Raw genomic sequence first — 19,571 nt, 5'->3', positions numbered from 1 at the left:
CAACATTGCCTGTATATCCGGGAGACCGATACCCAGATCAAGGATAATGCGATGGAATGTCCCATTGCAACGATAGGGGTACGGAAAATTACCGCGAACGTGTAATTTCAGTCACCTTTCCAAGTCGAATGGGCTGTTGATCGATTAAGTCGAACGGAAGTACTAACTCGCGATTGGCTCCTTTTCTCTATTCCCATCTATATCGTGGAATCTTTACCCATCTATCAGGGTAACACTGTTGTAGGTCGTCTCTTTATCTTCGTATCGAGTGCTCAAAATTACCACCTTTCCATCTGGATACGAGCCCGCGAAACGTGTAATCTTTGTACCAGGTGCTTTGCAGATACATTTGCAACTTCGTTCGATAGATGGCTGTTCTCGAAAAGTTTTTCCGCGGAAAGAAGAAAACTACGTTGTATCTCCATCATCGAGCAGGATTCCATCAGGGATGGTTTCTTTATCGACTGCTCGAGTAATCAAAAGTTAAGCTACCTTCACGATTCGTTCAGGTTATTCAAATTTCATTCTCAACCTGCTAAAGGAATTTTAAGTGTCCCTTATGGCGTACACGAGATTCTTATGGAAAATAAACGATCGAAGGAACATACCTAGCAGATAAGTGTACCTAGTCTCTACAAATTACTATACGGACAACTCGGAGGATTATTATACAGAATATTGTGCATAAAAATTATGTCACATTGGTCAAAGCTTCGTACAGTGTCCTTTAACCGAGACCCTTATCGATATAAATACTTACAAGTGTACTGACCCGCGACACAATAGCGACTAACCGTGACTAGTTTCACTCGGTCGAGGACGAATTAACGCAGAAACATTCTTCGACCGATTCTCCTCGAACCACTTCACTCTACCGACAGAACGTACACCCAGATAAAGTCCTACAATATTTACACCATCGAATCCAAAATATAATCTCCACCATCGAAAGTACGACCAAAGCAACATGTCTTCGTCGCGTTACGATTGCTCCCAATAACAGAACCAAGTATATACTAACAAGTAACCCACGGTGCAAAAATTACCAAAACAATAATACGTCTTCGTGGCTCCAGGATTGCTCCCAACGAAACGAACTATCTCTGAAAAAACAATGCACGGAATAAAAATAATTTCGCGACAAAGGTAGTTGTAACCAACCTTTGGCGAAGTACTCTGGTATTAAACCTTCCTATAGCGTGAAACTTTAAAAGGTTGCACCTAAATAAAAAAGGCCGTGACATTTTTCTCACCGATAAACCAACCGGCTAATTCGACCGAACGATCATTTAGCCACGTTCCGTGGAATTTGAAAATCGGGTTTGCCATGTTCGTTACCAGCAACGAAATGAAGCTCGACCACGGTCGTATTCTCCCTGGTTTCTTCCCTCGAAACTTCCACGCTTCGATTTCTCCCGTTAAGTGTCGCGGTGTGTGGTCCCATAAAGGCTCTGCGGTCGGCAGTCAACTTTGTTACTCGGGTTCTCCTTTCCCGATAGTAACACCTGTAGCTGGTAATAATCGCTTGACCTGGCCACGCGGCAGATTATTGCATTACGAGCTGGGATGGCACCTGCTTCGCGTATATATATGTATTTACGTGTACATACGTATGTATACACGTACGTATATTGTCGTGTACGACTGTTGCTCGACCGATTGTAGGCGTCGCTGTGTAAAAGGTACTTGTGGAACGGACGCCATTATCGCCCGGTTCCGGAAGATGAATTACAACGACGGCGATAATAACTTTCGCTATTTTTTCTGGCGAACCGTTGGGGAGACACCTGACGTCGGGATGCCGCAATGCAACTCGGGTAATACCGGTAATGGAGTGGCTCCGAGCCGTCGATGTCGTCGAACTTAATTTTCAAGGGATGATTGATGCTCCTTGATCTCATCTTCGAAACCATAGGTGCAAGTCGATGGACTCTGTCGGGGGGTTACCTCGGTGTTTTAATTACTGGTATCGGTGTCTGTTAACTAATATTACTTCTACTTGTGAGGAAAGTTTCTCTTTCGTACGGAGTGCCTTAGAAATTAATCTCGCGTTTTTTTTCTTCGTCGAAATGTATTTCCACAAGCGATGAAAGATTGCTGGTTTGTGTGCATGTACTGGGTGTCTCGCTCAATGGGGATCTTTGTACATGGAAGAATGTATCACGAGGCAAAGTTAGATAATTTAAAATGAATTTGAAAAAATTCAAACGCTACTATTGTTTAAGTATGCAGTATCTACTTTCTCTCTTTGTACATGAAAGAATGTATCACGAGGCAAAGTTAGATAATTTAAAATGGATTTGAAAAAATTCAAATACTACTGTTGTTTAAGTATGCAGTGTCTACTTCCTATGGGATGTCGCTACATCCGTTGGTATCGAATAAATATTCTTGCGAATGTTACTTGGAGGTAGAAGAATTATTTATATCGCGTAATGTTCTCTTTCAGAGCGAGCAATCTTTTTAAGAATATATTTCTCCACAGGAACGAGACAAAATATATAAAAATATTATCGATTCTGAGTGTAATTGATTTTGTAATTTTTGCAAAAGATAGATATACACTGTTCTAAGTATTCTCGATCGCGATTATTCGACTTCGATCGTTTCGTTTGGGATTTGTTTGTCCGCGTTTGGACAAACGTTTCGAACGAAGCGGTGCTCGGTCGCGATTGGCTTTCATTCGATAAGAACTCGATGGTTCGCCGAGTATCGAGAATCAACGGTGCCTTTTATTTGCAGACAATACTTCTCGGCGACAGTGGAGTTGGCAAGACTTCTCTGTTGGTCCAGTTCGATACCGGGAGCTTTCAACCTGGAAACTTCGCAGCCACTGTTGGCATTGGCTTCACGGTACGTACAAGACCGACGTTCAATATTTATTCGTTTGTTTAGACGAAAGCTGGTGCTGCGGGAGCATCCGATTCGGTACCAAGACCGCGATAAAGGTTTTCGGTAACCGTCGAAGTAAGTTTTATTTACAGTTCGATGCATATTCGGTGAGAAATTTTTGTTACGCGACCGAATACCGAATCGGTTTTCGTATAATGTTTACCATTGAATTTTTACGCCCGCGGTATTTCACAAATTTATCGTAGCTTTCCACGCGGTGTTTGTAGATATTGCGTAAACTCCGAAGTGTGACACTTTTTCGATATTTTTTCAACGAAATTGTATTTTATTTTTTACGTTCTTTCCACTTTATTTTACGGTCCCCTGAAACGCTTCCGCAGAACCGGCTTTTACTCTTGCGGTGTTATACGATACACTTTTTACGCAAACGTCGACTCTTTGGGGCACCCGGAATCGTAAAGTTATAATAAATACGTCGTCCAAATTGCACGGTATTAAATTGCAAAGAAAATTTCATTCGATACGTCGATGTATATATGTACAAAGTATGTATAAGGACGTACAACCAGGGAACAACTCTATAGAGTCCCCCTTGTGCCAGAGTCATAAATGTGGGGTTCGATAAATTTTGGAAACTTGCGAGTAATAATAAAATGTAACGATAAAAATTTGCTTCTACCTTTTTAATGTTAAGAATAAAAATGCACGTCTACTATATATCGTCCCTCTTATAACAAAGTCATAGTAGGGTTCGATAAATTCTTGAAAACTCGCAATTAACACTAAAATGTACGGATACAAATTTTCTAAAGCTAAGAATAAAAAAAGACGAATTCAAGTCTCTGCTCAAAAAATAAAACAGGATATACAAAGGGGGAATATTCATATGTCTACTGTACATCACCCTCTTGTGTCAGAGTTGCATTAGGGTTCGATAAATTCTTGAAAACTCGCAATTAATAGTAAAATGTAACGATAAAAATGTTCTAAAGCTAAGAATAAAAAAAGACGAATTCAAGTCTCTGCTCAGAAAATAAAACAGGATATACAAAGGGGGCATATTCATATGTCTACTGTACATCACCCTCTTGTGTGTTAGTTACATTGGGATTCGATAAATTCTTGAAAACTCGCAATTAACACTAAAATATAACGATAAAAATTTTCTAAAGCTAATAAAGAAACAGACGCTCGCGAAATATAAGAATCTTCGCATTTCTGATACTCATAAGGGGGACGACGCGCGAATCACGTATCTGGCATTTTTCGTATGCAAAAGAGAAGGGTACGAACCCCTTTGGCACTCGATGAATCGGGTTCCAGCGGTGCAAGAAAAATGAAAAGGGTTGCCAATACCGATGAACGGGTATCAACGGTCAACGGTGCTCCAAAGAGTTAAGTGATCGTGATCGGCCATCTCGTCCAACGACGATAACAGGTCGTTGGCGGGCCAGAGACGCCCGTGACGGCTGCGTGTATCAGCGTCTGCCAATGTGAGCAATGCATTTATGCATGAGGCCAACAGCCGCCCGATGCTTTTACAACCGGGCCTCATGGGTATTTACACGCGCGCGAAATTTATGGGCGTCCGTTCGCGCGTCGCTTTTCCGTCAAAGTTGTTCGACGCCGGGCGTCACTTTGTTGCGCCGAGTAGCGAGCGATTCGCCAGTCCGTACACGCCCCGCGTTTACGCTCCAAAGATAGAACCACTGTTTCACGGTTCTCACTTTTTCGAAAATAACGCGGAGATTATTTTCCTCGTCGAATTTCATTTCGAGGGAATATTTTCGTCCGCCTTGAAATCAGAGATAAAATTGTAAATTTCGAGAGAATCGTTTGAACAATTTTCGATATTTTCCTTGTGCAGAAGATTTTCAAGGAATTTTTATCATTTTGATATTCTTTTTCCTTTTGTATAATAATTTCGAGTGCCATCGATGGGATAGTGTCTATGCGAGAAGATAATATTTCTTTTTTTTTTTACTTGATAGAATGTTATATACGTGAACGTGAAAAAATTCATAGAGCTACTCGAGTTGTGGGTAAAAATGTTTGCAAAGTTTTGTATCGAAATCTTCGATGGACTCCTGTAGAAAAATTCTCGAAGATTGTGCAATTTTTAGCACTCTGAATCAGAATTTTCTATTAATCTCGAAAAGAGAGAGAGGCGACAGGGATGAAATTTTTTGCGCTATAGTTTTAATCATTTGTCTATTTTTCAGTCGAGAATTTTATATCGAACACGTTCCTTCAAATGCTCAGCGAGCGTATTATACTTTATCTATTCACCAATAGAAAAAGAATCGTGATTGATATTTCTGGATGCTCCAAGAACTTACGTGACTTGGAACAAATAAAAAAATTCCCTCTCAAGTTGTTCCATCGCGAATGGAAATATTTTTGTTCCCTCAGTTTCGATTTAAAAAGAATCGTCGAGGTTTGCATTTCGATATGCAGTCCAACCGGTTACAAATAAATATCAATTACGAGCGAAGTAACCTAAATTACCAGATTCTCGTTCTAGTTTAATATCAGACTCGTTACTTCGAATTTATACCGTAAATTTCAAGTTGCTGCCTCGTCACACACCAATCTGTTCCTCCTACTTCCGCATCACTGAAAGACGTAACGAGTTAAATGAAAAAGGTCCGAGTTTTAATTAAAAAAGATTTTATCCAATCCGCGGTCTTTCGACGTTCGCGTTTTTCTTGCCGAATGAATATTTATAGGATGATCTCGTCGAGCTTTTCGCCTGGGGGAAATTGAATGTATCGTCGATGATTTCAATTTCCATTTCATAATACAGAAATTTACCACAATTTTACAATATCGAAGAGAAATCTGTCCGGAGTGATTCAACTAACCGAGCGATCTTTAACGAAGATCCAGATATCGATTATCTTTTTCCTCGAAAAATTAATTTTTGTTAATAATATTTTAAATAATTCTTCCAAATGTTCCACGATCGAACAATTCAACTTGCAGGAAATTTTGAGAAGAAATTGTTAAAATTCGAGCCACGGTAGGAGCATAAGTTGAACGTATTAACGTTACAAATTCACCGAAAATATTCGAGTTTCGTCGAGACCTCGTGTTTCCAACAATGCGATTCAAATGTAATTTTACCAAAGCGAGAGCACCTCATCGTGTTCATGTATAAGTGAAACAATGGCGCGATACATTTATCGAGAGTAAAATTCGATAGCAATTTACGATGATACCGCGCCCTCGTTAAATATGTATATTCTATTGAATATTACTCGATACTACGATTACAATAAACTGTTTGGCATCCACAAAAGCATCCACCTCGTTGAATAAAGCAATATATAATACCGTGTTACGAAACTAGGGTAAACTCGACGTTTCCGTATAATATGCACATAATGCGTATTGTTTAATATCGCACCGGTGAAGTAGTATTATTTTTACAGATAAAACTTTAATCGCGCTCGATTGGATCAGAAACGAACCTAGACGATTTGGTATATTTTTTAAATAAAATGTACACGGAATATTTACATTTGGTGCTTAAAATTTTAGCAATTCTCTGCAATATTTCTTGAATTCTGTTCAAGTTTCTCCGTTAAAATTGTACACTCGTTGATGTTACACATGATTCCTAACAATGATCAGAAATCATTTACCAATTGGAATATCGATCACGTATAATATTAAACGCGAATTTGTTTCTTCCAGCAATATTCCAAACTTAAAGATTGCATCGTATTTCTCTGAAATACAACCATAAAAGTCCTTCGAAGATGCAACAAAGAATTACAACTTTTCGCCCGGCGTGGTATCGATTGTCGATAATATTACCAATAAATTCATCGTACAACTTGTTCGAACTAACAAATAAAGACTAAAGCGGTCTTAAACATAAAGTAACCTGCGATATAAGGGTTGCAATACCTGTCGGTCCATTTTTATCATAATCTTCTTACCTCGTTATTTTTTATGTTACATAAAATTATTTATGCACCTAACTTATCAAATATTCGTTCCAAAGGCATATCTATCATTTTTCTCGACTACTTTTTTCTTACAGAACTCGAAAACTCATACAATCGATTGAATAAGAATAACTTCCCTTGAGCTTGCTCTATAAATCGTTACTCATTGGTATTATTCTACCATTGCTCTCAAATATACTCTCAAATCCTATTCGAATCTTTCCGCTAGAAAATTTAATTCTTGCTCTCAAATCTACTCTCAAATCCTACTCGAACTTTTCCGCTAGAAAATTTAATTCTTGCTCTCAAATGTACTCTCAAATTCTACTCGAATCTTTCCGCTAGAAAATTTAATTCTTGCTCTCAAATTTACTCTCAAATCCTACTCGAATCTTTCCGCTAGAAAATTTAATTCTTGCTTTCAAATTTACTCTCAAATCCTATTCGAATCTTTTCGCTAGAAAATTCAAAGCCTACTCAATAAATCGTTACTCGCTATTATACCTTCTTACATATTTTTCTCTATCACGTTCTCCAGGAACTCCAACACTTCGTCGTTCAAAATCTACTCTCAAATCCTATTCGAATCGTTTCCCTAGAAAATTCGAAAGCTACTCAATAAATCGTTACTCGCTATTATTATACCTTCTAACATATTTTTCTGCATTACATTCTCCAAAACTCCAACATCTCGTCGTTCGAAATCTACTCTCAAATCCTATTCGAATCTTTTCACTAGAAAATTCAAAGCCTACTCAATAAATCGTTACTCACTATTATACCTTCTTACATATTTTTCTCTATTACGTCCTCTGGGAACCCCAACACTTCGTCGTTCAAAATCTACTCTCAATATACTCAATATACTCTACTCTCAAATCCTATTCGTACCTTTTCCCTAGAAAATTCAAAGTCTACTCAATAAATCGTTACTCGCTATTATTATACCTTCTAACATATTTTTCTCTATATATTCTCCGGGACCTCCGACGTCTCGACATTCAAAATCTATTCTCAAATCCTATTCGAATCGTTTCTCTACAAAATTCAAAACCTACTCAATAAATCGTTACTCGCTCTTATTATACCTCCCAATATATTTTCCTCTATACGTTCTCCTGTACCTCCAACATCTCGCCGTTGAAAATCCACTCTGAAATCCTATTCGTATCTTTTGGCAAGAAAATTCGATTCCTAAGGACTCGTTCGAGGTCTCCTCGCGGAAGAATTCCAAGCGGATGTCAGCCTCGCGCGGAGATCAATATTCCGTTGGTACTCGAGCCGCGGCGTTACGATACCGCACTTTCCAGTCGCGGGAGACAGACAGCTAGCTATCCAGGCAACAGTGTACCGTATCGTCGAGAAAGTTGAAATTGCTCTATCAAGCGGTCGCCCGGTCGCAGATTTCTCCCGTAACACGTGTCTATCTCGTGATGGCCGTGTCTCGTCGCGGCTTTCCCGCGAAACTTTCGTCTCGTTCGTTCGTTCGTTCGCGGGCTAGGTATTTCGCGCGGTGCACGCGTGCGGGAAATCTTCCGCGAAACACGAGACAGAACGAGCACGGTTTATTTTCACCCTGCTCGATTTAATTGCCCCGAGTTATTCGCGGAACGATTACGAACCGTCTATCGTTGTTTCGCAACGCTCCGATCGCGCGCGACTCGCCTAAGGATCGCGCGCGAGAAAGAGCTTAATTCCAACAAGTTTCGGCCTGTTTCGCCGTGGTCACGGATATCGCGATATTGAAATAGTTTTACACAGATCTGCGTTGTAAATATTTAAGGAACGAGAGACCAGTATATCAGGGGTTATAAAATTTACGAACGATTGTATACTAATTATTATTTTCTAATTTTTGCGAAAATGTACTATTATTGTGTCGTTATAATTGTTATATGGAATAATTGAAGAAACTTTGCATGTTTGTTTTCTTTTTTTTTGTTTCATTTTATTTCAATTTTAGAAAAATTACCTTCAACTTCCTACGAAATATTCAAAGATTTCCCGCGACGGAAATATTATAGTACCGATTAGGACCTTTGCACCGTACACGATACCTTTCTCTTTCAACAGTTTTCTACATTTTGCTCCACTTTTGTCGTATTTTCTTTCCTAATTGACGCATACTCGTGTCTAACGAGCATTCTTCTTACACGTGTCTTTTTTCTCTTCGACATCAACTGTACACGAGCCAGCACCGGGGAAATTGTTCAATTATGTCGTCAAATACCCCATTTGACGTGTAATTACTTTCTAATTACTTTGTAATTACTTCGTCAAATTTCACCGACCACTTTTTCCTCCGTGATATATTTTCTCTTCCCGATGAATCAGTTTGCAGATTTTACATTTTTACTTCATCACAGACAAGCACCATCGATCGTACCTACTAACGAATCATACTCTGTCGAAAATAATCTCCTCAACGTTCACAAAAAAATTCTACGCAAACTTTTCAATTTATTCTCAATTTCCCTAGTTCTCCCATCAATGATCGATTGACCCTAACAAATAGTCAAAAATAAGCAAGCGTACAGTGTCTCGTCGATACTTAATAATTCCCCCTCTCTGTCAATAATTAATAATTCGTCCCGTGTGAAAGACGGACGATTCTAGCCTCTTGTCAATAATAAAACGACCTTTTCGAACGACCTTTTCCTGATTTATATTTAATTTCCCTAATTCCCCGCACATCCCTTCTCTCGCGATCACTTTCTCCGGCATCTTTTTCTCCCTGTTCCACGGTTGGCCTCGATACTATCGGACCCCGTCTGTCTGCGACGTAAATATTCGACGTCGTGTATACACGCTACGGTACCCAAGGCGCGTCTATTACGTAATCACCGGATCGAATCGGTGCTTATCTCGACGCAACGCTCGATCCGATTCACGTCGATTCGGTGCATCGCGGCAACCTCAAATAATTAAGCGGTTAATTCGCCGTATCGTTCCAGTCGGCCAATCGGCCTGAGAATCGAGGAAGCGGATCCTTCCGTGGTTCCAGGCTGGTTCGCGAGCCGCGAACCTCGAGGACAATGCCTCGAATCGCACCTGTGGTGCCTGTGCATCGCCAATTCGGAGAAAGCCGTGCCTTCTCCATTCAATTCAGCTCGCTTCCGTTGCACTCGTCGGGCTTCGTTGCACCGTGGATCGTTCGCAGTGTCGATGAATCGATCGAAATTTTTTCATTACGGATAATTCGATGATACGGATACGCGGTGATTTTTCTGTCGAGTTTCTACGGATTCGGGGTAATTTTTCGAAAATTTGTCAGCTAGCGATAAGTATAATATATAGAAGAAGATGCATCTCGAAGAGAAAATGAAGTCAAATCAATGAATTGTCAATTTTAAGAGCGAAAGAAGAATTTTTATGTCGAAATTATTTCGATAATTGTGATTTTATAGTTTCTTTCAAATTTATTTACTTTGGATTCATTTGATCGTCTACGTGGCCCAACGCGGTGATTTTTCTTTCGAGTTTCTCCGGATTTGGAGTAATTCTTCGAAAATTTGTCAGCTAACGATAAGTATAATATACAGAAGAAGATGCATCTCGAAGAGAAAATGAAGTAAAGATTGTCAATTTTAAGAGCGAAAGAAGAATTTTTATGTCGAAATTATTTCGATAATTGTGATTTTATAGTTTCTTTCAAATTTATTTACTTTGGATTCATTTGATCGTCTACGTGGCCCAACGCGGTGATTTTTCTTTCGAGTTTCTCCGAATTCGGAGTAATTCTTCGAAAATTTGTCAGCTAACGATAAGTATAATATACAGAAGAAGATGCATCTCGAAGAGAAAATGAAGTAAAGATTGTCAATTTTAAGAGCGAAAGAAGAATTTTTATGTCGAAATTATTTCGATAATTGTGATTTTATAGTTTCCTTCAAATTTATTTACTTTGGATTCATTTGATCGTCTACGTGGTTCAACGCGGTGATTTTTCTTTCGAGTTTCTCCAGATTCGGAGTAATTTTTCGAAAATTTGTCAAGTAGCGATAAGTATAATATAAAGAAGAAGAAAAATCTCGAAGAGAAAATGAAGTAAAGATTGTCAATTTTAAGAGCGAAAGAAGAATTTTTATGTCGAAATTATTTCGATAATTGTGATTTTATAGTTTCTTTCAAATATGTTTATTTTGGATTAATTTCATGGAATTGAAGGTTCTGTACGAATAATTGTAATGAAAAAATATAGTCGATTTCCTAATCCTTCCCGGTGAAAAACTAATCGAGCAGCTATTAACGCTTGCACATTAGCCGTCCTCGCTGATTCGACGTCCAGCGAAGAGCAACCGAGTGTAAATGCGACACTTTAAATAGAACGAAGCTCAATCAAGTGCGAGTGTCGATTGTCGTTCGAACGAATGGCAAACAGCCGGTCTCTGTCCCACGAACGAGATTACTCGAGAAATAATTAATTGGCAGACCGAAGCTCCTCCGCTCTACAGAGAAGGAAAATTGAAAAGAAACAGAGAAAAGGAGAGAGAATTTGAAAAATTATCAACGTTCTTTTTTGCAAAATTCGAAATCTCCATACACAAACAATTATTTCAATCCCATGATTCAACCATCGTTGTTCTCCAAACGTTCGATACCACGAGTATTCGCTTAGTCGGTACCATCTTTGTTGACTTTATTTTTTTTTTTTTAGAGTAACGTAGTACAAAATACGCTCGTAAAAAATAGCTTTTGGCGAAAGCACGAGGAAAGCTTGTCGAGTTTCATCGTAGCGCGGAATTTTCAGAATTCATTTGCATCGAAAACTGTCCATTTAACTTTGCTATTCTCTTCGAATCCATTCGAGTTACGATAAAAAGAAAGAGGGAAAAAATATAGGAAAAATCGATGGAGAGCTATTCGCGCTAAAAATGTCGGCGCTTCACGGTCTATGAATCGATTTGTAAAAAAAAATTCACGTCGTTTGTTCCGTGGAACAAACGGAAAAGTCGATTACGAAAAGTCCACGGCCACCGAGAGCGAGGCTCGGACGAGCCGCAAATTACAAACTTGCGGAACTTGATTGGCGGAGTGGCCATTATCCGGTAATTTCGGGTAGCACCTGTGTCGAGCTATTAGCGAAGCCCTCGATCAATCGCGAGTGGCAGAAGGGCGAAGTGAATTCGCTAAGAAAGGGTAATGATCTTCGCTTCGAGCGAAATGAATGAAGAAAGTGGCTCGCGGAGATGGGGGAAAGAAAAAAAAGGAAAAGAAGGAAAAACGTGGACGATCTCTCGCGAGGGAACTCGTCGCGACGTGGAGGAAATATTATCGAAGCGTCTCGAAGGAATCGGGGATGGACCACCCTGTGATTAATTAACCCTTAAAATTCGAGAATCATTGAATTTTTGAACACTCGAAGGAAAAGAAACGAAACTCGTGTACACTTGCAAAATATTTGGTAGATAAAAGTAACGGAATTGAGATTATTCAAATTTCTATTGCCCTGATCTACCACTGTTGACGCTTTGTAAATATCGATCGCACAATCTTGGAATACCTTGGGTTTAATCGCTCTATCGCTCTTCATTTCATAGAATATCCTACTGAAATTGTACCGATAGCGATTAAGATGATCTACGATTTAATTTAAAAAATATTCCAATTCTTCCTCCTCGATTCGATATTGTGTTTTTGAATTGCAAAGGAAACTTACACAAGGAAACCAAAATTTATTTAGATCTTCCTCGAGTCTTTATCTCGTATCATCGAGATTTGAAAAGGTGTCTTAAGCTCGAAATAACTGAAATTTTTAAGGGTGTCTCGAGCTCGCGTTGTCCAAGTTAGAAAAGTAGTCTCGAAATTATTCAACGATAAAGGCAGAAGCAGAAAGGACAGCGGTCGGAGACACTTACGATGAAATAAAGTTTGCAGAGATATTCGACCACGAGCTGGAGACAGAGACCATGCTCTAACCAGCCCATCGAGGGGTTGATGGAGAAAGGGGCAGAGAGCAATAAATCAGCCGAGCTGACAGTGCCAAGTGGGGCCGGGCCGCATGACGAGGAGGATTCGAAGCTTCTCCTCCTTTTTCCGCTCCGCTCGTCCCCCGCCGCTCCGCGCGCTTTCTCTTGTCTCTCACGTGGCGAAATTTCAAGGTGGATCGCGAAACTCTCGGTTCGTACCATTGCGTAACTACTACCACCCACCTAGGGGACAATAATTCAAATTCAGGAAGAGTAGCGAGCTAACTTTTTCAGGATAATGGGCTACCCTTCCGGGAGATTGGAAGAGACGGAGGATCGAGGAGCTTGCCTAGCGAATTCCCATGGGGCGATTTAAACGTTCGTTTTCTTTTTTCCCCGGATCGAACTTTCGAAATGGATCGCGATTTATACGAGTCCACTGTTGTCGAAATAATACGCGAATGATTTAAAGTTCAGCAGGTTCATGGATCTGGAACGAAGAAGCCGAAGAGTGGGACAACACTGGCTACGAATACATTTACTTTTTCTCTCCGTACCGCAATCCCCGGATAGATTGCGATTATTTGCATAATAATTCGAAAGAAATTACCAGGAGAACTCGACCATCCAATTTATTTGTGTTTAGGAGGATATTTTTATGGAAGACGCATCGCGTCGCTACGGTAGTACAAGTTAATTGGATTCCACAGTGCATACTAGAGTGTATAATGTAGACACTCTGATTGTTGATTTATATATTAAGAATAAACAAATTTTAAGTCTCGATCGTTGCTTTCCTTCGGTATTTTCATTATTTTTGCTTCCATTAAGGTTCGAGAAGTACGACAGTTCCAATTGGAGACTAATACTAGGTCAATCTTTCCTTCCGGAATACTCAATCTCGGATGACGAGTATCTCCGTAGCTAATTGCTATTCTGAATTCTAATTGAAGAAGAATTCAAAGTCGATCTTTCCTCCCAGAATATTCAACCATTTCTACCGATACATTTATTTAGAAAATTATCTCGAACTACTAGCCTTTTCTTTATTTCCACTTTCATAAAGGTTCGAGAAGCGCGACAATTCTAATTGGAGACTAATTCTAGGTCAATCTTTTCTTTCGGAATACTCAATCACGGATGACGAATATCTACGTAGCTAATTGCTACTCTGAATCCTAATTGGAGAAGAATTCGAAGTCGATCTTTCCTCCCAGAGTATTCAACCATTTCCACTGATACAGTTATTTAGAAAATTATCTCCAACAACCAGCCTTTTCCTTATTTCCACTTCCACAGAATTCGAGAAGTGCGACAATTCAAATTGGAGATTAATTCTAGGTCAATCTTTCCTTCTGGAACACTCAACCACGAATGACGAATATCTCTGTAGCTAATTACTACTCTGAATTCTAATTCAGAGAATTCTAATCTCTTAGATTCTAATCTCTGCTCTTCGAGAAGAATTCGAAGTCGATCTTTCCTCCCAGAATATTCAACAATTTCTACCGATACATTTATTTAGAAAATTATCTCGAACGACCAGCCTTTTCCTTATTTCCACTTGCACAGAGTTCGAGAAGCGCGGCAATTCGAATTGGTGAAGAGTTCGAATGAAATTTCTCCCTTGGCCAGTACCAAAGCTGTTCAAGAGTCTAGCCAGTCGAAAGGACCTTGGTGTGTCTAGTAGATCGTCCCGAAACCGATTTAAGAGGATGAGATCGAGGGAATTGCAGTGACGGGTAATTGGAACGCCGCCAATCCGGCCAGTCAATTAGCTTTATTGCACCTTCGTTAAATTCGGAGCTCGTCGTGTCGTTCCCTCCGAGCGGATACGTACGAGCGTTGGCCGTGGCTATCCACTGCACTTTAACCGGACTCATTTGTTTGCGCGAAATTATATCGGATCCCGAAACGTTTATTAACGTCCGCCGCGACGTTCTCACGATTTCGCGCGGAATTTTAAGCGCGCCGCATCGCGCTGCACGACGGCTGAAAATTTAATATTCATTGACCCTCCTCCGTCGCGCGAAAATTAATTCTCGAAAGGAATAATACGCTCGGTAAACGAAGACGACTCGGTTAATGAATTTTTTTTCCCTTTACCCCCCGTGATTTATCGCGCGCCCGCTCACGGTACGGTAGAAATTTCAATTCTCGGATGGAGAGACTAAAAAAATCTCCCCCAAGAAAATCCACCGGGTTATTACGGATCTCCTCGATATTTTCCAGCTACGGTAATATTCACGATGGAACTCGCCAACGAGACATTTATACCGCGACAACGGTACAATTTTTTAATTCGAATACATTCCGAAAATTTTCCATCGAAAGATCTCTCGTTGTACTCTCTCCAGGATGAACGTGTTGGAAGAGTTACGGGGTGTTTTCGATAAAAATTGTCCTCGGTGACGTTCGATTTGTCGCTCCCTTGTCCCCCGTTGCAATAACTCGTGCTCGCGATAAGAAATATATCGCGAATCGTATCCACGACAGATTTTTTTGATCGATGCGCGTGGATTGAAAAATCCTGACAGAATTGTCCCCAATCGTGCGACGATTCACGAAAGAAATAGTCCGGGAATAAAAAACACGATGTTGTTGCCCCTCCCTGTTAACTTCGTCTTAAACTGTCGATGTCCTCGTCGCGACGAATCGATCGATTGTTCTCGGTTATTTACGGAAACTCGTTTTACGCAAGTTTGGTCGTTCGACAGATCCGTTCGAAACCGGAGTAAGACGATTGATAACGTTCCCCATCCCCTGTCGTTCTACATAGAACTGTCCAAAGCAGACAAAATTGCAACGATTCGAAACGAATGTGTTCCGGGTTCCTCTCGGTCGGTGTGCCCTCGTTCCTCGTGACAAGCTACGTGTTATGCAACGGGAGCACGGAATGTTTTTCGTTCGCATAAAACGACGCGCGTTTAACCGCGGTTATTCGGATGACTGATAGCGCACCTGCAGCTCTCGAATCGCGGGATTCGATTACCCGCCGCGAAAGTAAAGAAGTACATATTTCTCGCGGCGAGTACGCATCGATCTCCGCTCGACCTCGCCGAGGGAACACGAGCGTAGGGGGTTGCAACACGCGCGCACATCCTCGACAAATATTTACCCCGTAGAAAATGCACAAAGGGTAAATCGGATCAGCGACTCCTCTACCCCGTATGAACTGTTCCACGGTGTGTTCGTAGCGGGAACGACGAGATGCGTTTGCGGTTCCTTCGAAAGACGATAAACTGCATTTGCAATCGGCATTTTGTCATTGATGCACTGTTCTTCGGTTGTTCTTGAAGGAGGAGAGTTATGGGGGTATTGAATATATTTTGGGTTCGAATGTTACGTAGGAGAGGGACCGACTAACGCACGGTGTGTATCCGTTGAGGAATCTGTGCGAAGGAGTTAGAAGGTTTAGGCGTTTTGCCTTTGATGGAGTGTGCATCGGTTATTCTTGGATCAGGAGAGTTGGTTATGGGGTTGTTGTATATATTTTGGGTTGGTGGACAGTTAGTGTAGCTCTACGTTTTACAGAGGATAGAAAAAAGGTGGATGGAAAAGTCAGAAAACTCGATAAGAGTATAAGTGAAGACACTATTAGGTTTATGAATTAATTGCAAGTAACACACCCTCAAATACAGGCTGCTCCAACACGGACAACTATCTACCCGTGTAAACGTAGACGACGAGTTGGAGTAATGAATAATATCGATTTCAACCTAGACAACTAACGATAGACTCTACTAAGCTGCATTTATGAGTTAATTCTAGGGCACACCAGCCTTGAAACTATCATAAATTACATCGTCGAACTTACTTACCCGAAAAATTCTCCCCGATCTGAACTAAAGGACATCTACACCATTGCTCTAACACAGTTCCTATAGAAACATAAACGACTCAGTTGGAGAAATAAACAATATAGATTTCGACCCAGAGAACATTCCTGAGTTAATTCCAAATCACACCAGTCTCGGAACTATCCCACCTGAAAAATTCTCTTCAATCTGAACTCAAAGGACATCTACACCATCGCTCCAACACAGTTCCCATAGAAACATAAACGACCCAGTTGGAGAAATAAACAATATAGAATTCGATCCAGAGAAGATTCCTGAGTTAATTCCAGATCACACCAGTCTCGAAACTATCTCACCTGAAAAATTCTCTTCAATCTGAACTCAAAGGACACCTACACCATTGCTCCAACAGAGTTCCCATAGAAACATAAACGACCCAGTTGGAGAAATAAACAACATAGATTTCGATCCAGAGAACATTCCCGAGTTAATTCCAAAACACACCAGTCTCGAAACTATCATAAATTGCATCGTCGAACTTACCTACCCGAAAAACTCTCCCCAATCTGAACTCAAAGGACACCTTAGCTCCAACACAGCCAACCGTCTTCCCATACAAACATACACGACCCAGTTGAAGAAATAAACAATATAGATTTCGATCCAGAGAACATTCCCGAGTTAATTCCAAAACACACCAGTCTCGAAACTATCACAAATTGCAACGTCGAACTTACCCACCCGAAAAACTCTTCCCGAACTCAAAGGACATCTACACCTTAGCTCCGCCACGAACACCTTGTCCTCTTACGCAACCGTACGACCCAGATGGAGCGATAAACAATATCGATTCGAGCCAGAGAACCTACGATAAACTATACTCGGTGTGTTGACGAATTCCGCGAGGACGTTCGGGAATTCCCGCGAATTCCATCGGGAACACCTAGCCTGGACTGTCGGTCAGTTCTTGAACGGTGTTCAGGGGATCGTGGACTCGACGTGCGGTTTCTGCGGCAAGGCTGCGGCCGATTCGAGACGGCACCGGAGTGTTGCTCGAATCGCTTTCGGACCTTTTTGCTCGTGCACGCGGCCCGAGCACGAGGTCTGGCCGTTATTCTGGTCACGAACTCGGACTCCCTTTTCTCTCTCCTCTTCCATCCCGCCCTTGGTGTCCCGCTTCTTCGTCCTGGGCCACCGGTTATCAATATTTATGTCGATTTGCTTTCATCGGTGGAGCGGGGGACGCACTCCCCCTCTACCCAGAACGACGACAAAAAATTCACCACCCCTCCTCCACCACCACCACCTCTCCCCCACCCTTCTCGGGACCGATTTTATCGCGCCAACCCGTTTAATTTGCCGCGATTTTTAACTAACCCAAACATTCACTTCGTTGTCAAATTTTATCGATCGACCGCTATACATCGTTGACTTCCCAAAGTCTTCTTTTTTATTACAGGAACGTTTAATACGATGTGTAACATAATCGTTGTGCTCGATGGGGAATCACATCGATCGATTTTCGGTGAAATAAATTATGCTCGTTGGAGTTGTACAAGTTCGTTTCGGAGTAAAAATTGCTCACGTTTGGTTTTACAGGGGAGGGTTGCGTTGCAGAAAACTGTGGTCGATCGTATCGCATAAAGCAGTAAGATGATAATGGTAATAAAGGTGTTTTTATCGTCGAAGAAAACAAGAGAAAGTACGTGTAGGGAAGTATGTACACGCGAATGCGTAAAAGACGAGCCGTGGATTTAATACCCTCGTTAAACCTAACTTTAATCTCGACCTAACCTAAAAATTCCGGGATTCGTTCGCCACGGGGTCATTGCTCATTCGTTGCAACCGTTTACCGATGTTCCTTAACCGTTTAATTAACATTTCGCGACGATAAAATGATTTTTTTTCTAAGCGAATGTTACGGTATACGAAAGATGTATTAAAAATTTGCATCCCGTATTGTACACTGTAGCAAGATGGCTCGAGTCACGTTGCCAGAAAATGCGCGCGTAACACGAGATAATAAGGCGATAAAAGTAATAAAAATGTTTTTATTACTCGTGGAAACAAGAGAAAGTACGTGTAACGAAGTAAGTGTGCACGAGTTCTCCGTAAGAGAGACGTGGCATAGCTGGTCGTCCTATTCTTAATCTTGATCTAACCTCAAAGATGGACGATTTCAGATTTTTTTGTACGCGTGCTGATACCCGGAATTTCTCTGTACTTTCTAGATGTTTCAAATAACTCTTTCGATAAAAATACAATTCAGTTTTTTGAATCGTAGACAGAAATAGATCTTTTTGGATTAAGAAAAACAGTTCTTTTGCGATAGTTTTAGTCGATCTATTTTTAAGCTTGAACTAACCTCAAATATGGACGATTTCAGATTTTTTTGTACGCGTGCTGATACCCGGAATTTCTCTGTACTTTCTAGATGTTTCAAATAACTCTTTCGATAAAAATACAATTCAGTTTTTTGAATCGTAGACAAAAATAGATCTTTTTGGATTAAGAAAAACAGTTCTTTTGCGATAGTTTTAGTCGATCTATTTTTAAGCTTGAACTAACCTAAAATATGGACGATTTCAGATTTTTTTGAACGAGTGCTGATACCCGGAATTTCTCTGTACTTTCTAGATGTTTCAAATAACTCTTTCGATAAAAATACAATCCATTTTGTTGTATCGTAGACAAAAATAGATCTTTTTCGATTAAGAAAATCATAGTTCTTTTGCGATAGTTTTAGTCGATCTATTTTTAAGCTTGAACTAACCTCAAATATGGACGATTTGAGATTTTTCTGAACGCGTGTCGACACACGGAGATTCTCTGTATTTTCTAAGAATTTTTAATATCTCTTTCGATAAAAATGTACTCGGTCTTTTGAATCGTAAATAAAAATTGATTTTTTTATCGCAGTGTCGACATTCTATCGTTCGAGAACATACATATTGTCTAAGAAAACATCTGGAATCAAAGTGGACCACATCCACGAATTATCGTTGTTGCAAAAGCGCGACACTCGATGGTTGACGCAAATTTGTTTCCAGCAC

The 19,571-nt window shown here is 40.5% G+C and overlaps 2 protein-coding genes across 14 annotated transcripts in view; one reads left to right on the top strand and one right to left on the bottom strand.

The window, feature by feature from the left end:
• LOC143143720 (uncharacterized) overlaps positions 1 to 19,571 on the bottom strand; it is a 304,262-nt gene that overhangs the window by 192,564 nt on the left and 92,127 nt on the right. The window lies entirely within an intron of this gene.
• The window catches only part of LOC143143719 (ras-related protein Rab-37), a 161,613-nt gene that overhangs the window by 50,273 nt on the left and 91,769 nt on the right, over positions 1 to 19,571 (top strand). For both annotated transcript variants that reach the window (XM_076305318.1, XM_076305316.1), the window contains one exon: positions 2,743 to 2,853. In XM_076305318.1, the coding sequence (XP_076161433.1) occupies positions 2,743 to 2,853 (111 nt within the window). The remainder of the gene's footprint in view (positions 1 to 2,742; positions 2,854 to 19,571) is intronic.

Source organism: Ptiloglossa arizonensis, chromosome 2 (genome assembly GCF_051014685.1).
Source record: "Ptiloglossa arizonensis isolate GNS036 chromosome 2, iyPtiAriz1_principal, whole genome shotgun sequence".
NCBI classification, from domain to species: Eukaryota; Metazoa; Arthropoda; class Insecta; order Hymenoptera; family Colletidae; genus Ptiloglossa; species Ptiloglossa arizonensis.
The sequence above is the reverse complement of the archived record's forward strand: the minus strand, read 5'-3'. Positions and strand labels throughout refer to the sequence as shown.